Source organism: Mesoplodon densirostris, chromosome 2 (assembly GCF_025265405.1).
Source record: "Mesoplodon densirostris isolate mMesDen1 chromosome 2, mMesDen1 primary haplotype, whole genome shotgun sequence".
Classification (NCBI taxonomy): Eukaryota; Metazoa; Chordata; class Mammalia; order Artiodactyla; family Ziphiidae; genus Mesoplodon; species Mesoplodon densirostris.
In genome coordinates this window covers 69,427,334-69,444,903 of record NC_082662.1, presented here as the reverse complement: position 1 = coordinate 69,444,903, position 17,570 = coordinate 69,427,334, and the positions used below count along the sequence as shown (strand labels likewise).

Below are 17,570 nucleotides of genomic sequence, written 5' to 3'. Positions count from 1 at the left end.
GACAAATCAGGATCACGCTTGATCTTTGCAAACTCCTTCCAGCAGAATGCAAAAGACTGTCTTCGTAGACTTCTCACTTGAAGGTCGCCGGTTCATAAATGAAAGGGGCACTTGTATATTTTTGGAAGTGCGTCATGAATTTTAGCATTGGTTGAAACTATCCAGTCATCACGTTAATGACTCTTCTCACTCCTAAGTTCTAGTTAAGCCTCTTATCTGACACTTTCTAAAACCTGTCTGAATGGGACCCACAGTGGGGAAGGAAGTTTTGCTTTACTTTAGGAAGATCGTATGGATGATTTGAATTCATATTTACCCAAAGGCCAGGGATAGACTGGTTGGCCATCTAAAGTCCTGAACTCACCCATCCTGTGTTATAAGCAAAGGAGAAAGGCATGACAGAGCAGGAATTTATGGGCTTGAATGAAATGTGATTGAAAAATGGGTGACCCTAAAGTAGATAATATTTTATAACATTTTATAGCTTAGGAAACACATTTATGTGTGTTACATCATTTGATCCTCACAAAACCCTCTAAATAGGATTTGGCAGCTACATTATTCTCTCTGTTTTACAAAGGAGGAATCTGAAGTTGAGTGACATGACCAGGATCACAGTAATCTATGACCAAGGTGAACATCCAGCTTTTTTGACTCCAGACAGCATAAGTGATGCGCTTTAAAGATGTCACCTTGGGAGGCTCTACATGAGTGCAACAGTGCTGTCACTGCTCCAAACAGTTTGGACCCCATAGGCCTAAGTTCAGATATTTGCCTTCAGACCCAGTTTAAAAAGTTCCCAAAGGAGAATAAAGATCATAATTTTGTTGTTGTTTGCACACAGTAGTTGACAAAAAAGATGCTTATCTTTTCCCTACACCTTATTTATTACACTTGGCCACTTGGGGGTTTCAAAGAATATTCTACTACCACCGAGAGCAATTTAAAAAAAGGATATTGAAAAGGATATTTTCCCCAGCACTTCCAAGCAAGTTCGTGACCTTTTCTGACTTCCAGAGACCCTGCCAGGACTCTCAGACCTTAAGTTCATGGGCAAGTTCAAGTGTGAGATAATCTGGTGGGGTGCTGCCACCTTGAAGCCTGAACCTCAATCAACATTGCTCACTGGCAGCAGTTAGCGCTCATCTCCCTTGTGTATATGTGTTTTTTCTTTTTTTTAAGGTTTTGCCCTCTTGTGTTTTAATGGCATGTTTACACAACTGCCAATTTCCAATAAGCAGGGAGCCCCTCAAGGGCCCCCGACCACCCCTTCCCCTTCTCTGGATCTCCCCTCACCCTTGGCCTTGCAGAGGCCCTAATTCAGAGGTGGTGCAGGAAAGATGCCCTTGTTCCTCAGTTCAAGAGTATCCCCAGGAGACTTATTTACAGCATGGACACTGGCTAGAAGATCAGAATAAACAAAAATGTACGAGAATCCGTGGAATACTTAATATTGTTAAGATGTCAATACTACAAAAGTGATCTACAGATTTAATGCAATCCCTATCAAAGTTCCAATGACATTTTGTTGTTGTTGTTGCATAAATAGAAATATCCACCCTAAAGTTCATGTGGAATCTCAAGGGACCCTGAATAGCCAAAGCAACCTTGAAAAAGAACAAAGTTGGAGAGCTCTTACTTCCTGATTTAAAAACTATTACAAAGCTACAGTAATCAAAACAGTGTGGTACTGGCATAAAGTCAGTAACTTAGACCAATGGAATATAATATAGAACCCAAAAATGAACTCTCAGATACACGGTCAAATGATTTTTGACAAGGGTCCAAGACCACTCAATGGGGAAAAAACAGTCTTTTCAATCAGTGGTGTTGGGACAACTGGTGATCTCCATGCAAAGAATAGAGTTGGACCCTTACATTACACTACATACAAAAATTAAGTCAAAATGGATTAAAGACCTAAATGTAAGAGTGAAAACTGCAAAATTCTTAAGAGAAAACAGGGTAAAAGCTTCATGACACTGGATTTGATAATAATTTCTTGGACATGATACCAAAAGCACAGGAAACAAAAGCAAAAATAGATAAATTGGATTATATAAAAATTAAAAACTTCTGTGCATCAAAGGACACAATCAACAGAGTAAAAAGGCAACCTATGTAATGGGAGAAATTATTAGCAAATCATATATCTGATAGGGGGTTAAAATCCAGAACATACCCCAGACTCCTACAATTCAACAACAAAACCAAATAACCTGGTTTAAAAATGGGCAAAAGACTTGAACAGACGTTTCTCCAAAGAAGACATACAAATGGCCAAAAAGCACATGAAAATATGCTCAACATCATTAATCATTAGGGAAATGCAAACCCAAATCACAATGAGATACCACTTCATACCCATTAGGATGGTTACTATCAAAAAAACAGACAATATGTGTTGGCGAGGATGTAGAGAAACTGAAACCATTATGCACTGCTGGTGGGAATGTAAAATGGTGCAGCTACTATGGCTGGCAGTATGTATGCATATGTATTTGTTCCTCAAAAAATTAAAAATAGAATTACCATATGATCTAGCAATTTCACTTCTGTGTATATACCCAAAAGAGTTGAAAGCAGAGTCTTGAAGAACAATCTGTACACGTACATTCATAGCAGCATTATTTACAATAGGCAAAAAGTTGAAGTAACCCAAGTAGCCATCAATGAATGAATGGATAAACAAAATATTATTCATCTTTAACAAGGAAGGAAATTTTAACACATGCTACAACATGAATGAACCTTGAGGACATTATGCTAAATGAAATAAGCCAGTGACAAAAGGACATATCTGTCTGATTGCACTTATGTGAGGTATGTAGAGTAGTCAATTCATAAAGACAGAAAGTGGAACAGTGGTTGTCAGGGGGCAGGGGACAGGGAAATGGGGAGTTTAATAAGTAGAGTTTCAGTTTTGCAAGTTGAAAAGAGTTCTGGAGATTGGTTGCACAAAAATACGAATACAATTAACATGACTGAAGTGTACACTTAAAATCGGTTAAGATGGTAAATTTTATGTTCTGTAAATATACAGAACATGATAAAATATTACCATGATTTTTTAAAAAACTAGAACAATCCTCCCAATTCCATTTTGTAAAAAAGTGGTTGATTATATAGAAGTCTGATCTCTTAAAGTGGTTTGTTTGTTTGGGAGAAGGCTGTTTAGATTTCTGGTACGAGTGCTCATCAGGAACCACCTGGAACTGCCACAGTCCCAGGTGCTGCCACATAAATCCATTTCTCTCTGCCCACCCCCATCTTGTTGATAAGGCCTCCTGAGTTGAGATTCAGAAAGTCAGACCCGGGGGTTAAGGCCCACCCTTGGCAACTGAGCCAGGGAATTTCTTCTCTGGCTCTGGTTGTAAATAGGAAATGCAAGGGAAGGTGAGCAATTGTCCTTTAAGTATTTAGATACCATCTAAGGAAATTAATTAAAACAGAGACTCAGAAGGAGGTCAGACTAACTCCCAGGGGACACACAAGTACCATTACCCCTAATCAACGTTACAGTGTTAGAGATGGATGGAGATGGGCCCCCCAAATCTTAGTCCTACCAGTAGTTGTCACTTACCAGTGAGTTGGCACTTACTAGCTGTGGGGCTGTGGGGAAGCCATGTAACCTCTCTGGGCTTAACTCATCACCTTTACCATGAAGAAAATACCTCCTCTCTCTATCTAAAAGGTTATTAAAAATATATCAAATGAAATAACATATATAAAAATGTTTTTAAAACTAGTCTAAAGAGATCTCTATATAAATATTAATTCTTGTAGGCTCTAGAATCTTTGTTTAATAAATGGGGATAATTGCTTCCCTCTTGCTTGGACTTTGTAAAATTAGAGATAATGTGTGTAAAATGTGTAGACCAGGACTTAGCCCAGAGTAGGCTCAATAAATGATAGGAAAAATATTTTTTACTTCCTGCTGTTCCCCTGTGAGTGGCCTCCTAGTGAAGAGGGTGGGACATATATCTGATCCTGGGATGGTCATAGGGGTACATAGATCTGATTCTGCCTGTCCAGCAACCTTTCTCCTTGCCTTCTTCTAAGGGCATCCTATTTTTCTTTGGGTAATTCCCTTCCCTTTCTTTTCATGGTTCAGGTGTGGTGCCCATTCTCCCTCCTTTCTTCCCATCCTTGCCCTGGTCCTCCAGGCTGGACCAGGATATTCCTGGATATCCACAGTGATTGGTTCAGTGATGAGCCCAGGACCTGATAATCCAGGATAATGAAACAAAATCCTGGGTTTTTTGCTGGAGAATAGAAACACTTTTCTGTGAGATCACTTAGTTGGTAGAATATAAGCCTGTAACAGGAAGAAAGTGAGGCCAACGCAAAGAAAGACTATCCAAGAGATGGAGAACTTCAGATCACTGATGAAAAAATTTGAATACATGGATCCAACCAAGTGTGAACTGCTCTTGGAAGTTTTAGTTACTTGAACCCATAAATCCACCACCAGCGTTCCCACCCTCCACCCTTTTTTTGGCCTGCATGCTGAGTTTCTGCCATTTGTAATAGAAAGTTTTATTTAATGTAACTGAGAAAGGCATAGACTTCAAATTTATCCCCCAGCCTCGATGATGTCCCCTACTTTTCTTCTGGTATGATCCCCATAACAACACTCACCCTACGTCCGAACTCTTCCCCTTGCTTCACTTCCTGAGGATAGCCATCAATCAGGAAACCCTTGGTGTTTCTGAGGTTGGCCACCATGGCCTCCTTCAGGAGCTCCAGAATGATGCCCTGGAGCAGAGGGAGAGCAGTCAGGACCCGAGCTTTTCCACAGAGCAACTTTGGAGTCAGCACAGTTCTCCCGAGCCATCCCATCATGGGAGGGAGAGAGATAACAGTAAGATGTTGAGAACAAACTTACGGATACCAAGGAGGGAAGGGGGCGGGAGTGGGATGAATTGGGAGACTGGGATTGACATATATACACTAATATGTATAAAATACATAACTAATGAGAACCCACTGTATAGCACAGGGAACTATACTCAACGCTCTGTGGTGACCTAAGTGGGAAGGAAATCTAAAAAAGAGGAGGTATATGTATACGTATAACTGATTCACTTTGCTGTACAGCAGAAACCATCACAACAGTGTAAAGCAACTATACTCCAATAAAAATTAGTTAAAAAAAGATTAACAGCAGGCAGCAATATACTGTATTTCATCAACTCCAAATCTCACGCCCCCCATTTTAATGTTTATAGAATTGGTAGGTACCTTACAGTCAGTGCTGGGTCATAGTTTAATAGTGTTTTTTTCTTACCAGTATATTTTTATTGGTTATATTTTACTGAGGTGTCTAAAAATAATGACAGATTAGGTGAAATATAGTGCTATATTTCATACAGTAGCACTCCTTGAATTAGGCCTAATGCCAGTTTAAACCTAGACAAAACATGGTATAAAATGTGCTTCACTGTTGATCTGTTCCAGTAAATATTTTATAAAATTTGACATTCACTGACTTGAGGAGACTTTCAGTAGATATGAAGTAGCATTTTCTAGCAATATCACTTTGTTAAAAAATTTGATTTAACTTGCACTTATGGAAAATAAGGAAGGAGGGATACATGGAAGCTTGGGAACGGATGTAGGAAAATGCCACCAGCTGCCCAAACTGGGGGGAATTCCTTGTGTTCTCTGGGTCCCAGGCATCCTCTGACTTTTGGCAGGGACTTGGGGAATGCAGCCATCGTAAGCACGGTCAGAAACTATCCCTAGATAATAATGAATTAAATCTGCATGAAGCTTACATTCTAGTGAAAAAGACAGATAATAGACGAACAAGTAAATATATAGAAATAATCATCTAGAGAGAACTACTAGGAACAAAATTAAAGCAGGACAGAAGAAGCAGAATGTTACAGGTGCTATTTTAGATGGGGTGCTCAGCAAGGGTCTCTGATAAATTGTGATATTTAAGTAGAGATCTGGATGAAGTAAGGAGCAAACTATATGCATATATGAAGGAAGAGGGCTCTGGCCAAGGAAAGAGCAAGTGCAAAGGCCCTGAGGCAGGAACAGCCTGGCCTGTGGGAGGAACAATGAGGAAGTGACTGGTTGGCTGAGAATAAACGTGAGAGTGGTGGGAAACAGCGTCAGAGAGCAAGCTGGAGTCCAGAGCCACGGGAAGGACTCTGGATTTCATTCTAAGTGTGGTGAGGGGCTGTTGGAAGCTTCTGGGGAAGGGGATAAACGTTTTCAAGAAATCACTCTGGCTGCTGTGAAAAGAGTAAACTGTATGGGGAAAGAATGGGCAAGAAGGAGGCCCACTGAGAGTCAACTGCAATGGTCTGTTTCCTTTCATGAGGACCATTCTGGCTTCCAGGTGGGAAGCAGACTGTAGCTGGTTGAAGAGGAAGCATAAAGCTCTGTTAGCTAATAGGGGCTGCATTGTAAGAGCCCTGACTACAGAGCCTAGTGTGGGACCTAGTCTGGAAGGGATGAATGTTTTTTGATACCAGTGGCATTTAGCTTCTCAGAGATGGACAGTGACTTGAAAACAAACAAGAAAAGGTAAATAAAAGGGATATTCTTTACTTCAGCCACACAGGAAAGATACCAAATTTCAAGTTAATGTCATTATATCTCTCAGAACTAGACCAAAATGTTGTTTTATATTTTCCAGTGGGTTCTAATTCTAGGTTCTGCTGCACCAAGCTCACTTCTGCTTTGAAGATTTTAACTCTAAAGCGGGGACCAATTTGAGAAGAAAATATGAAACAAGGTAACATTCAAGGGGCTGGCAGGGCAACAAGACAGAAGGAACCTGGGCCTGGACAACTTGGTCTGGCAGATGGGTCTCTGCTGAGGACCTCCCGCCTGCCTCTGGACTGTTACATAAGAAAGAAATGAAATACAGCTATCGTACTTTTTGGGTTTCTTTGTTCCAGAAGCTTAGATTAATTGCAACACTCCCAAATCTCTCCCCAGCCAGAGAAGGCAGCTTTTGCTTACTGAGGGCACCAGCTCTCCACGTTCCATGATGTTTCTGATCAATTTACTTCTTTCAGATTCTGATGACAGCTCATTCCGCAGGAGCTTGCCAGTTGAGAGATGTGTAAACCCGTATTTTTCCACCAGCTTTTCACACTGTGTGCCTTTGCCAGAGCCTGGGCCACCTAGAAAAGAAGTCATGTATCAGACATCCATCCCAAATCTGGTGCCTCATTTTGGGCTATAGTCACTGTGGTGAGCAGGGCTCAGTGCTTCATCCACCAGCATGGACTGAACAGTGATGAGTTACCGGGAGCATGTCCAGAGCTATGGATACAGTGGAGAATGGGACACAGACCTTGCCCTCAACAAGCTTACTGTCCATGGACGGCAGATGGTGTTGTAGACAAAAACTAGCAGTCACTATAGGTGGTCTAGTGGGGAGGAGTTCCAGCTGTTACAGGGCGCAGAGTAGGGCTCCACAATCCCAATTTGGTAGACATGCATGTCAGAGACGTTTCCTGGGGCACTGAATCCGCTCATGTGCAAAGCACAGACCACAGTGCCTGCTATGCTGTGAATGTTCAACAAATGCTAGCCATTACTTTAAAAATAAATTGTTTTCAAATTTATGGTTACCAAAGTGGCAAGAGGAGTGGGATAAATTAGGAGTTTGGGATTAACATATACACACTACTATATATAAAATAGATAACCAACAAGGACCTACTGTATAGCACAAGGAACTATACTCAATATTTTATAATAACCTATAAGAGAAAAGAATCTGAGAAAGAGAAGATAAATATATAACTGAATCACTGTGCTGTGCACCTGAAGCTAGCACAACATTGTAAATCAACTATATTTCAATAAAAAAATTATTTTCATTTTCAAACACAAACCTACAGAAGAGTTATGAGTACAAAGAACTTTCTGAAACATTTAAGAATCAGCGGCCAACCTGATGCCTCATGGCTACAGAACACTTTAATGTCATTTCCTCTGGACAAGGAACCAAACACATCCTCCTAAATAACTACATCTTCAGACCCCATTCACATTTCAGTGGAATTGTTCCAATCATCTCAATAATGTCCTCTGAAGCCGATGGATCCAGTTCAGAATCATGTGCTGCCTTTGGTTGTCATGTCCTTTTGGTCTTCTTCCGGAAGGAACAGTTCCTCCGTGTTTCCCTGACACTTTTGAAGATTATAAATATTTATTTTATAGAATGTCCCTCAATATGAATTTTCCTGTTGTTTTCTAGCTATTATTACTGATGATCTCCCATAGTCCTTTGATGAACATTACATCTTGACTCTTTCCTTGCCCCTCCCTAAGTTCAACTAGTTGCTAAGTTGTAAGCTTTTACATCTTGAAAATAATAATAGCTAACCTTTGCCAGGTGCTTACTGTACTGGTCACTGCTCTAAGCATTTTGTGTATATTAATTTTAAATGATCTTAAGAGAGGCAGACCCTGGTATTATTCCCATTTTACAGATGGGGAAGCGGAGGCACTGAGAAGTTAGCTGCCTTAGGTGGCAAGAGCAAGTAAGTAGCAGTCTAGGATCCGAAGCCTGGACTCTGGCTCTCAGAGGTGTTCCCACCTCTCTTGGCTGCTGTGCCCAGATTCACCTCCATGGTTCAGGTCCTCATGCTCTCGGTGTGCAGCAGCCATCCTGCCTCTGCGTTGGGCAATGGGTGAGGCTTTGAGGTCCAGCAGACCTGCTAGCAGGATGATTTGCCTGAAAAGCATGTCACTGCCCAGCTCAGAGCATTCAGTGGCTTGCCATTCCTCACAGAATGAAATCCCAACTACTTAGAGTGGCATTTCTAGCTTCTAGAATCTAGTTCCATCCAACCTCTCCAACATTTTTCTTCATTTCTTATCCTCACCCAACATTGTCATGTCCAACTGTAGACTGTCCCTTCCTCAAGACAAACTTTTAGAAAAAACTTTACTTTGAGATAATTGCAGATTCACAATCGTAAGAATAATATAGAGAGATCCCATGTATCCTTTACCAATTTTCCCTTGTGGTGACGTCTTGCAAAACTACAGCACAATATCACAACCAGAATATTAGCATTGATGCAATGAAGATATAGAACATTTCCATCACCACAAGAATCCCTCATGTTTTCCTTTTACAGCCACACCCACTTCTCTCCTACACACAACCCCTCCATCCTTAACCTCTGGCCACCACTAAATCTGTCTATAACTATGTCATTCTGAGAAAATTATATAAATGGCACCATAGACATCAAGATATGCTTTTCCAACGTGCTTTTGCTATTCTTGGGTCCTCACCCTGGAAGGCTTTTGTTTCCCCCTCTAACTATCAAGATCCTCTTTATCCCTTAGGCCTGGACCCAGTGCTGTCCCCTTCTGGCATCAGCTTGTCCCCCTCACCTCCCTTGGGGTGAGTGATGTAACCAGAGCTGGGGTGCCCTTGGCCTGTCTTATGCTTAGTCTAGGTCTCCCACTCGACTTTCTGCCCCCACAGTGCCTATAGCACAGCACCTGTACACTGTAGGTGCTTCTTAATGCCTGGAGGATTCCCTGTTAAAAGGAAATATTGAACTGAAATGTAAAACACAATTGAGGTTTTTAGCATAGCAATGAGGATTTATGACTTGTTCTGCAATTTTCCTGGCTGGCCTCTCTTCATGTTCAAAACTCCTTTCTCAGAACAATTGGCAAGATCCCTCTTGAGGGGCATTAGCTGTGGTCCCTCATCAGTAGAAGGGCCTCTCACTCCCTCTCCCTTGCCTTGGCAGGAAATCCAGGAAAGGTCCACGTTTTCTGACTTCTGCTCATCCTTACAGCTGCTCTCAGCCAAATGGGGAGGGTTCAGACCCCTCACAGTATTGTCATGGATGGCCTAGATATAGTAGGAAAACAGCAATTACAAAGGCTTGCAAAAATAATGCAGACCATTTAGCAGGAGCGGCCGATTGCCAGCTAGTGCTATGTTTGCTCCAAGCACTATGACTCCTGTCTCCTGAGATAATGGAAATGGAGAGTGGAAACAAGGGAAGGCCACTCAGGGGAGAAGTGCTTCCAGATAAAGCAGTAAGGGGAACAAAGGGCTAGGCTCCTGCAGCGGCCACGAGGGCTTCTGTGGCCGGATTTACCTAGAAACTCTTTTGCTGGGATGGCTGGAAGCCAGTCACACGGGAAAGATATTTTCAGACTTGGCTTACAGGGCAAAAATGCTGCGTTCCAATTATTTTCTTCCTTCAGCAACCTACTAATATGACTATTACAGTTTTTGCTTCTCTAAAATGTTATTTAATAAATCTCGACACAAAGGCAATTAAAAATCTTCAGCTCAAATTCACCACAGCTGTGTGTGAAACAGCAGCTACTGCCCCAGTTAGAAACCTTTCATGGGAGCGACAGCTGCAAATTCTTAACATTCTTGGGCAAACGGTGCAGGCACAGTGGAATTTTAAGTAATCTACACAATGGTTTGATTCTTCCCACGGCTCCAAACCCGAGAACAAAGTGATGATTGTCACTGCCATGAAGGCACAAAAACTGCTAGGAGACGTATGAATTTTCATACACTGTCTCTGACATTTCTTTGAGGCCTTCACTTATGACTTTTAAATTAAAAGCAATGGAGCCTTGATATCCTTCTGGGATAATTTGTTACATGGGAAAAACTCTTTCGAGGTGCCACCTATCTGAACAAGTGGGCTGTGTTCTCTGGTGACGAGACGGCTGACAGAGATGAGGAGCTGTCACATTTACTGTCATCTCACTGATTTTTCCTGTATCACTACTCAAGGCTCAACCCCTGAACAAACCTATACACAATACTGCTTGGTGTGATTCACAAAGACAGCCTGGGGTAGGAGGTTCCAGTTCGAAAGGGTCTGTCAACACTTCAAAAAAAAAAAAAAAAAAGTGAAAAATCTTTATTCTCAACCAATGTGATCAAAATTTTTTTCCATGTGAGGCCAAAGGTGCTATATTGTGAGAAGTGTAGATACTGTGAACCTCCAGCTCAGTGCATCCCTTCCCTTAACGCTGCACCGAAGGAAGGGGAAGAGCCTGCAGGGGATTTGGGAGCCCAGGGTCCATGGCTGGATTCTCCCTCGTGCATCCTCCTTGGTACCTGGTGTTCTCTGAGGTGGAAATGAAACAAGCTGCATCACCTGAGCATGCCCGCCTGAGCCACCTTTTCCAGCGTGCTTTTTATCTTCTGGGGCAATCCTCTCAGGGGACAGCTCCTGGATTCATTAGCTGGGCTCTGCAGGAGAAGACCTGCCTCCTATGTGACTTTGCAGGGTGCTTGGCCTCAGGGCGAAAAGAACAAAACAGCAAAACTGGTGTGTTAGAGCACATTCTGCACTCAGAAAGAAAGCCCAAGTAAATACTGATGTCAGGTTGATAATTAGCTGGATCCCAAATACAGACAAATGCATGGACATGTTTCTATTACACTTAACAGTGTTTTGAATAGTAATGGTGTAGAGCAGGCTCTAGTGTCCTTGGTTGACATTTTATTGCATCTTGTTAACTGTAGGATGCAACCTGGAACTAAGCATGAGGCCTATTAATACTGCTCTTCATTTGACAAACATCTGTTGGCCAGCTACTGTGGGTCAGACACTGTGCTAAGAGGTGGGAATCGAAAGATTCAGAGGCCCTGTCTTCCATCAGAGAACTCACCCTCTAAGGGGAAGCCGACAGGTGAGCCCAGCATCACAGCAGTGTGAGGGGGCTACAAGCCAGGCCTGTCAACACCACTGCAGGGCCGCTGGGAGAGACTCCTCGCTCAGGCAGGGGAAAACACGTATGATTACGTTTGCTAATGCCTGGGAAGTGTGGAAAAGAAGAGCAGAAGGCTGAGCTTGGTATCTTCAGCAAAGTGACTTGGAACATGAAAAGGTCTGCAGAGAACGGTGGGACAGGGAGCATGGTGTACTGGGAAGGGCACAGGACAGATGGGTCGAGTAATAACCCCTGGCTCTACCACTTACTAGTCGAGTGGTTCTGGGTGAGTCTTTTAACTTCTCTGAGTCTTAGTTTCCTCATCTGTAAAATGGGGGGAAATAAGAACCAACTCGCTGCCTCATTCTACCTTTGCTCTCCTTCCTCCTCATCTTCCATTCCTGACCAGTCACTAAGCAACTTTGAAAAGTTGAGTCTACATTCGAAAAGTTTCTGAAATCTGTCCCTTTGTTCCAAATCTCCCTTGTCACATCTCTCTGCCAAGAAAAATTGGTGCTTGATAAATGCTACTTATAACGAGAGGAGGTTACTCATCCCGTTAGTTCTTCCTGAGTTACATCTGCAGGGTGTCATCCAGCATATCAAGGTTGGAATCAAACATAATCCAGCAACAAGTATGGGGACTAGCCATCACTCTGAGACGTCCAGACCACTTGCAGGTAATTAAGATATGTATTAGTGTGTGTGTTGACACACACACACACATATTTGACTGTACATTTACAAATATATGTATCTGGTTTGGAAAACTCATAAAGTTTATTTTCTCTAAGGCAAAGCAGAGGGGACAGCATTCTACAGGTTCCAATGTCATCAACAAAGCTTTTCAGGCCTTAATTCCCATCCCACCCCAGCCTCAGTGTTCTCTAAACCTCTTTAGCACCAATGACCTTCATCACTAACCCAATTTTAGCTCACCTTTGATCTGGATGAACTTGAAAGTTCATCATTACTTGGGTCTGTCCTCCCACCCTGCTCATGTCTTCTTCTTCTCCCTGTCTCTTTTCTCTTGACCTCACTTCTTCTCAACTTGTTCTCTGTTCTCACTGTGACCTCATCGAGTAGGTCCATTCCCTTTGGGCTCCACTTACCTCCCTGACCAGCTGGACACCAGCCCCTTTCTAGTAACTCTGAATCCTTTGCACCCTTTGAATTCTATTGTGACTGTGATGAGAACCACCAGCCTGCTTTCTGCCCAACCCACCATTTACTTGATTTGTATCTACTCTGGGTTGCTAAGAATTCCATAAGAAGGTCAGAAAACCGAGCCAACTGGGTTTCTATCTAACTTCATAATAGCTTTTAATGCTTCTTGGCAGATAGTCTTCTTTTGCTGATACCAAATTTGATGTCCAAGGATGGATTCTAATATATTTCCCCATTGTCCGTAAATCCTCAAACCTACTCTTATTCCTCTCACTTTTTTTTTTTTTTTATTGCGGTACGGGGGCCTCTCACTGTTGCGGCCTCTCCCGTTGCGGAGCACAGGCTCCGGACGCGCAGGCTCAGTGGCCATGGCTCACGGGCCTAGCCGCTCCACGGCATGCGGGATGATCCCGGACCGGGGCACGAACCCGTGTCCCCTGCATCGGCAGGCAGACTCTCAACCACTGCGCCACCAGGGAAGCCCCTCCTCTCACTTTTAACAGGCATTTACATCTTCCTATTATTCACTAAGAAGGTGAAGATTATCTTCTTTCCTCAACATTTGCAAAATATATGTATCTTTATCCTTTATCCTCCATCTCTCCTTTCTCTCATTTGGAAGATGCTATACAACTAGTCAGCCTAAGGCTAACTTCTCTGCTTTGGCTCTTGTAGCACCTCAGTGTTTTCCTTCATAGCATTTTTCACAGAATATAATTACTATCTATCTGTCTATCTATCTATCTATCTATCTATCATCTATTATCTATATATCCATTGTCTATATCTTTCACCTATCTCTTATCATCTATCATATCTATCAATTATCTATCATCTATATCTATCCATCATCTATATCTACCTATCATCTATCCATCTACTGTCTCTATCACCTATCCTATCTATCTATTTATCTACCTATCTATCATCTATAATTTACTTAAAGTCTGTCTTCCATATTAGACTCTACAGGATATGGGTATGCTTTGTTTACCACAGTGCCCAAACATAGTGCCTCAAATACAGTTGTCTACTGTGTTTATAGGTTGTCTACATTATAATAGTGACTGAAATAGTAAATACTTTAATGGTGAATGGATCCTTTCTTCCTGCCTGCTCCAAAAACTTGATCCTCTCTTTCTAGTCCACATTAAATTCATTCCTCTCTGTTGGCACCATCTCTTCTGTAAACAACATGCTTAGCTCTTCCCCATCCAAATAAAAATATTTCCACCATTGTCTGTATCCTCTAGTTATCTTTACATTCTTTTGCTTTTTTCCAGTAGCCTGAAACTGCCCATTTCCATTTCCTCCTCTTTTATTGACTCCTTAGCCTCTTGCAAGCTACCTCCTACCCTCATCACTCTCTGAAATTGATCTTTAAAGTTCAACAGCAATTGCATAATTGTCATCTTATTCAGTGACCTTCTTCTAGTCTTTACTGTCTTTGACTCTTTAGTAGCATTTAACACCACTGATAAACATCTTAAAATTCTCTTTGCCCTTGATTTCCAGACACATAATATGCCCATTTTCTCTCCCTTCCTTTGCCAGGCAGAAACTCACAGAGAGTAGAAACTGCTTTATTTATGTTGGTCTCTCCACAGAACCTTGCGAAGTATCACAGGCAATTGTTGAATAGAGTCAATGTCTAGGAGCCTTATGCCCCCACAAGAGTGACAACTATATTCCTTTTCCCATTAAAGGAACCCTGGACCAAAGGAGTCGAATTCTAGGTTCACACCCCAGATCTTTATCTGGTGAGATGACTTTAATGGAGTCACTTATCCTCTCTGAGCTTCAACCTCTTCAATTACAAAATAGAGATGATCAAAATGCCTATTGGTTGTGAGGACAAAATGTGATAATGCATATAAATTGCTTGGAACAGTAGCTGGCACAGTGAAATACTCAATAAGCATCATGATTATTGTCTGTAAAATGAGGCAGCTCGTGTTACTGCTGCTTAGAAGTCCTCCCAGCTCTAACATTCTGTGCTTTTACAAAGATCAGATACATCATTTTATATTGTGGTACTATTTTAACATCTTTAAAGACAGATAGTCTTCACAGTCACAGTCTGTGAAGGTATCAAATCTTCTGTAAATCAAACTATCCTATTTTTAGATAGTCCTCAGTGTTCTTTAAAAATCTATCAGATTTCTACCTCTTGAAATATTTCTTTCTGTCTGAATGAAAATGGGCTTCAAGATAGGGTTCAGGTTTTTGTAACTGAATGATTCCTTTAAGGGAAAAGCTATTCTGCCATCAGATCATGAAATGACTGTGCCCTAGGAATGATCCTCAACCACTGTGGGCCCATGAGTCACTTTAAATATCCTGTATCTTGGATGAGCTGTGTCACCATGCAGAGTTTCAGCAGGGTTGCTGGGAATTGGCTCTCTCTGACCAGAAACAGTTAAGAAAAATAGATCTTTATCCTCAAAGACAGTATCTCTATTCGTTCTGAAATGCACTGCTGCTTCAGGTTATTTGCTGAATAGGATGAAGAATGCCAGTGATAGGGTCAGCTGAAGGTTATGTGGAAGAATTTCACACGGGACTGGGAACTTCTTGATAGCAGGGACTGTGCCTTATTTATCGGTACATGGTGTATAGTAGGCACGCAATAATTATCAGATCAATCAATGAATAAATGACTGAATGAATGGATGGTGAATGATCTGGGAGCTTCAGGGAGGTAGCCTCCTAATATTGGGAGTTAGGAGACCTTGGTTCTAGACCATTCCTGGTTTGAACTAGCCGAGAGATCTTGGGAGAGTCACTCTGCCTCCTCAGATGCTATAGCTTCCTAGTCTGTAAATCAGAGTCTGGATTAAATTAGTGGTTTCCTGTGCTATTTTATATTACATTTCCTAAATATTCCAGCTTCTCTTCAATAGTGCTTCTCTCTGAGGAAATATTACTCATCCCTACCTTTTGAACTTAAAAGTCCCCAAGTGATTTGCTTTTGCCAGTGAACTGGGGGCAGAGGTGGATGTGTGTCATATTTAGGCAGAGGTTTTTATAGCCAATGCATGGTTTTCTGTGTCTCTTTTCTCTTTGCCATGAAACTAGCAATATTTTGGATAGTAGGGGCTCCATCAGCATGGTTACCAGAGTGAAGCCCAGTCAACTGTTGACAAACATGTAGCATTAGTCCAGAAAAAGAAGAAGAAGAGGCGGAGGTGGAGGAGGAAGAAGAAAAAGAAGAAACATCTTTGTTGTTCTACATCACAGAGATTTTTAGTTATGCTTCTAACTACAGCATAACTTAGCTTCTTCTGACTGATACATTCCCAAACTTGACTGTGCATCAGAATCACCTGGGGAGGTTGAAAAATTGCTGAATCAGTAGATCTCTGAACCTCTGGGGTTGAGGCCTTGGAATTTATAGTTTTAGAAAGTTCCCCAGGGAAAGTATACAGATATTGGCAATTGACTTTGAAATATGTAAGGAAAAAAAGATGTATTGATGGATGGATAAAGGGGTGGATAGAGGGAAAGATACGTGATAAAACAGTTATTGTAAATGTTAATGGCGGAATCTAGGCAGTGGGTTTACTAGTGTTCACTATAAAATTCTTTCAGCTTTGATGAATATTTGAAATATTTTCAAAATAAAAAAAGATCTTAAAAAAATTTCCTCAGGTGATTCTGATGGTTAGCTTGATTTGAACTTCTAGACTAGATAATCTAAGGAAGGCCATTTGCTGTGAATGCCCCAGTGGTCACCGCAGAGAGTCTGTAGTGTTGATCTTTCTTTTAATATTTACAATGTAATTCTGAGATGATTCTATCATGAGTGAATACTTGCAATAATAGTTAATGAGAATCCGCATTGCCTTATCAAAAGCAAGGCTATCCTTTCTGTTGCAGATGAGGGAACTTTTTGTTTTCTCAGCATCGAGCTGGAGGTAACGGGAGGGGGACTATGGACTATTTTATACCAACAGAGTGGGTCAGAGACAAGTTCGAGAGGTCACTGCAGACCGTTCAGATAAAGGTATCTGGTTCACAGTGCTTTTGGCTTGATATTTGACCCTAATAAGTATCTATCTATATGTTTTATTTGTAATAATTCATTTAATGCTTACAACTATATGAAGTAGGTGCTCTTTGTAACTCTATTATACAGATGAAAAAACTATGCCCAAGGGCCAACTGTACCTTGGTAACCACTAAGCTCTACAGCCTCTCATATGTAAGGTCATCCTGGAAATCAGACCAACCTGCTGTGCAGAAAAGCACTGTACAGTCTTCAGTCAATCAGAATGGTCACTGGGAGATGGGTTTTCATCATGGACCCCTAGGGTTGCCAGCTGAAATATGGGCTGTCCAGTAGATATTGCATGAAACATACTTATAATAAACACTGTCACTGCTTATCTAAAATCCAAATTTAATTTTGTCTCATAGTTTTATTTGTTAAACCTGTCAAATATATCAGGCCCCACCAGTTATTAGCTTAGAGACTTTTGGGAGACATAATTTTATCTCTGTTCTGACAACTCTAATGGTTTGTGATTCTGCGATTCATTCAGCTAATACCATCACAGCCATAGCAAGACATGTGAAATGTCTAATTAAGACAAGACGCTGAAACTGGATTCCACAACTCTAGCTCTTACGTAGACAGATGACAAGGAAGGTTCAGGTCTTGGGGGAGAGGAAATCACAGGCACCGTGATGGTGATTCCTAAACA

General features: G+C 41.5%; 1 protein-coding gene across 1 annotated transcript in view; it reads right to left on the bottom strand.

Moving 5' to 3' along the window:
- AK5 (adenylate kinase 5) overlaps positions 1–17,570 on the bottom strand; it is a 253,833-nt gene that overhangs the window by 26,258 nt on the left and 210,005 nt on the right. The window contains exons 11-12 of the mRNA XM_060084682.1: positions 6,985–7,148; positions 4,642–4,758 (exon numbers count right to left, since the gene is read on the bottom strand). Coding sequence (XP_059940665.1) covers positions 4,642–4,758; positions 6,985–7,148 — 281 coding nt within the window. The remainder of the gene's footprint in view (positions 1–4,641; positions 4,759–6,984; positions 7,149–17,570) is intronic.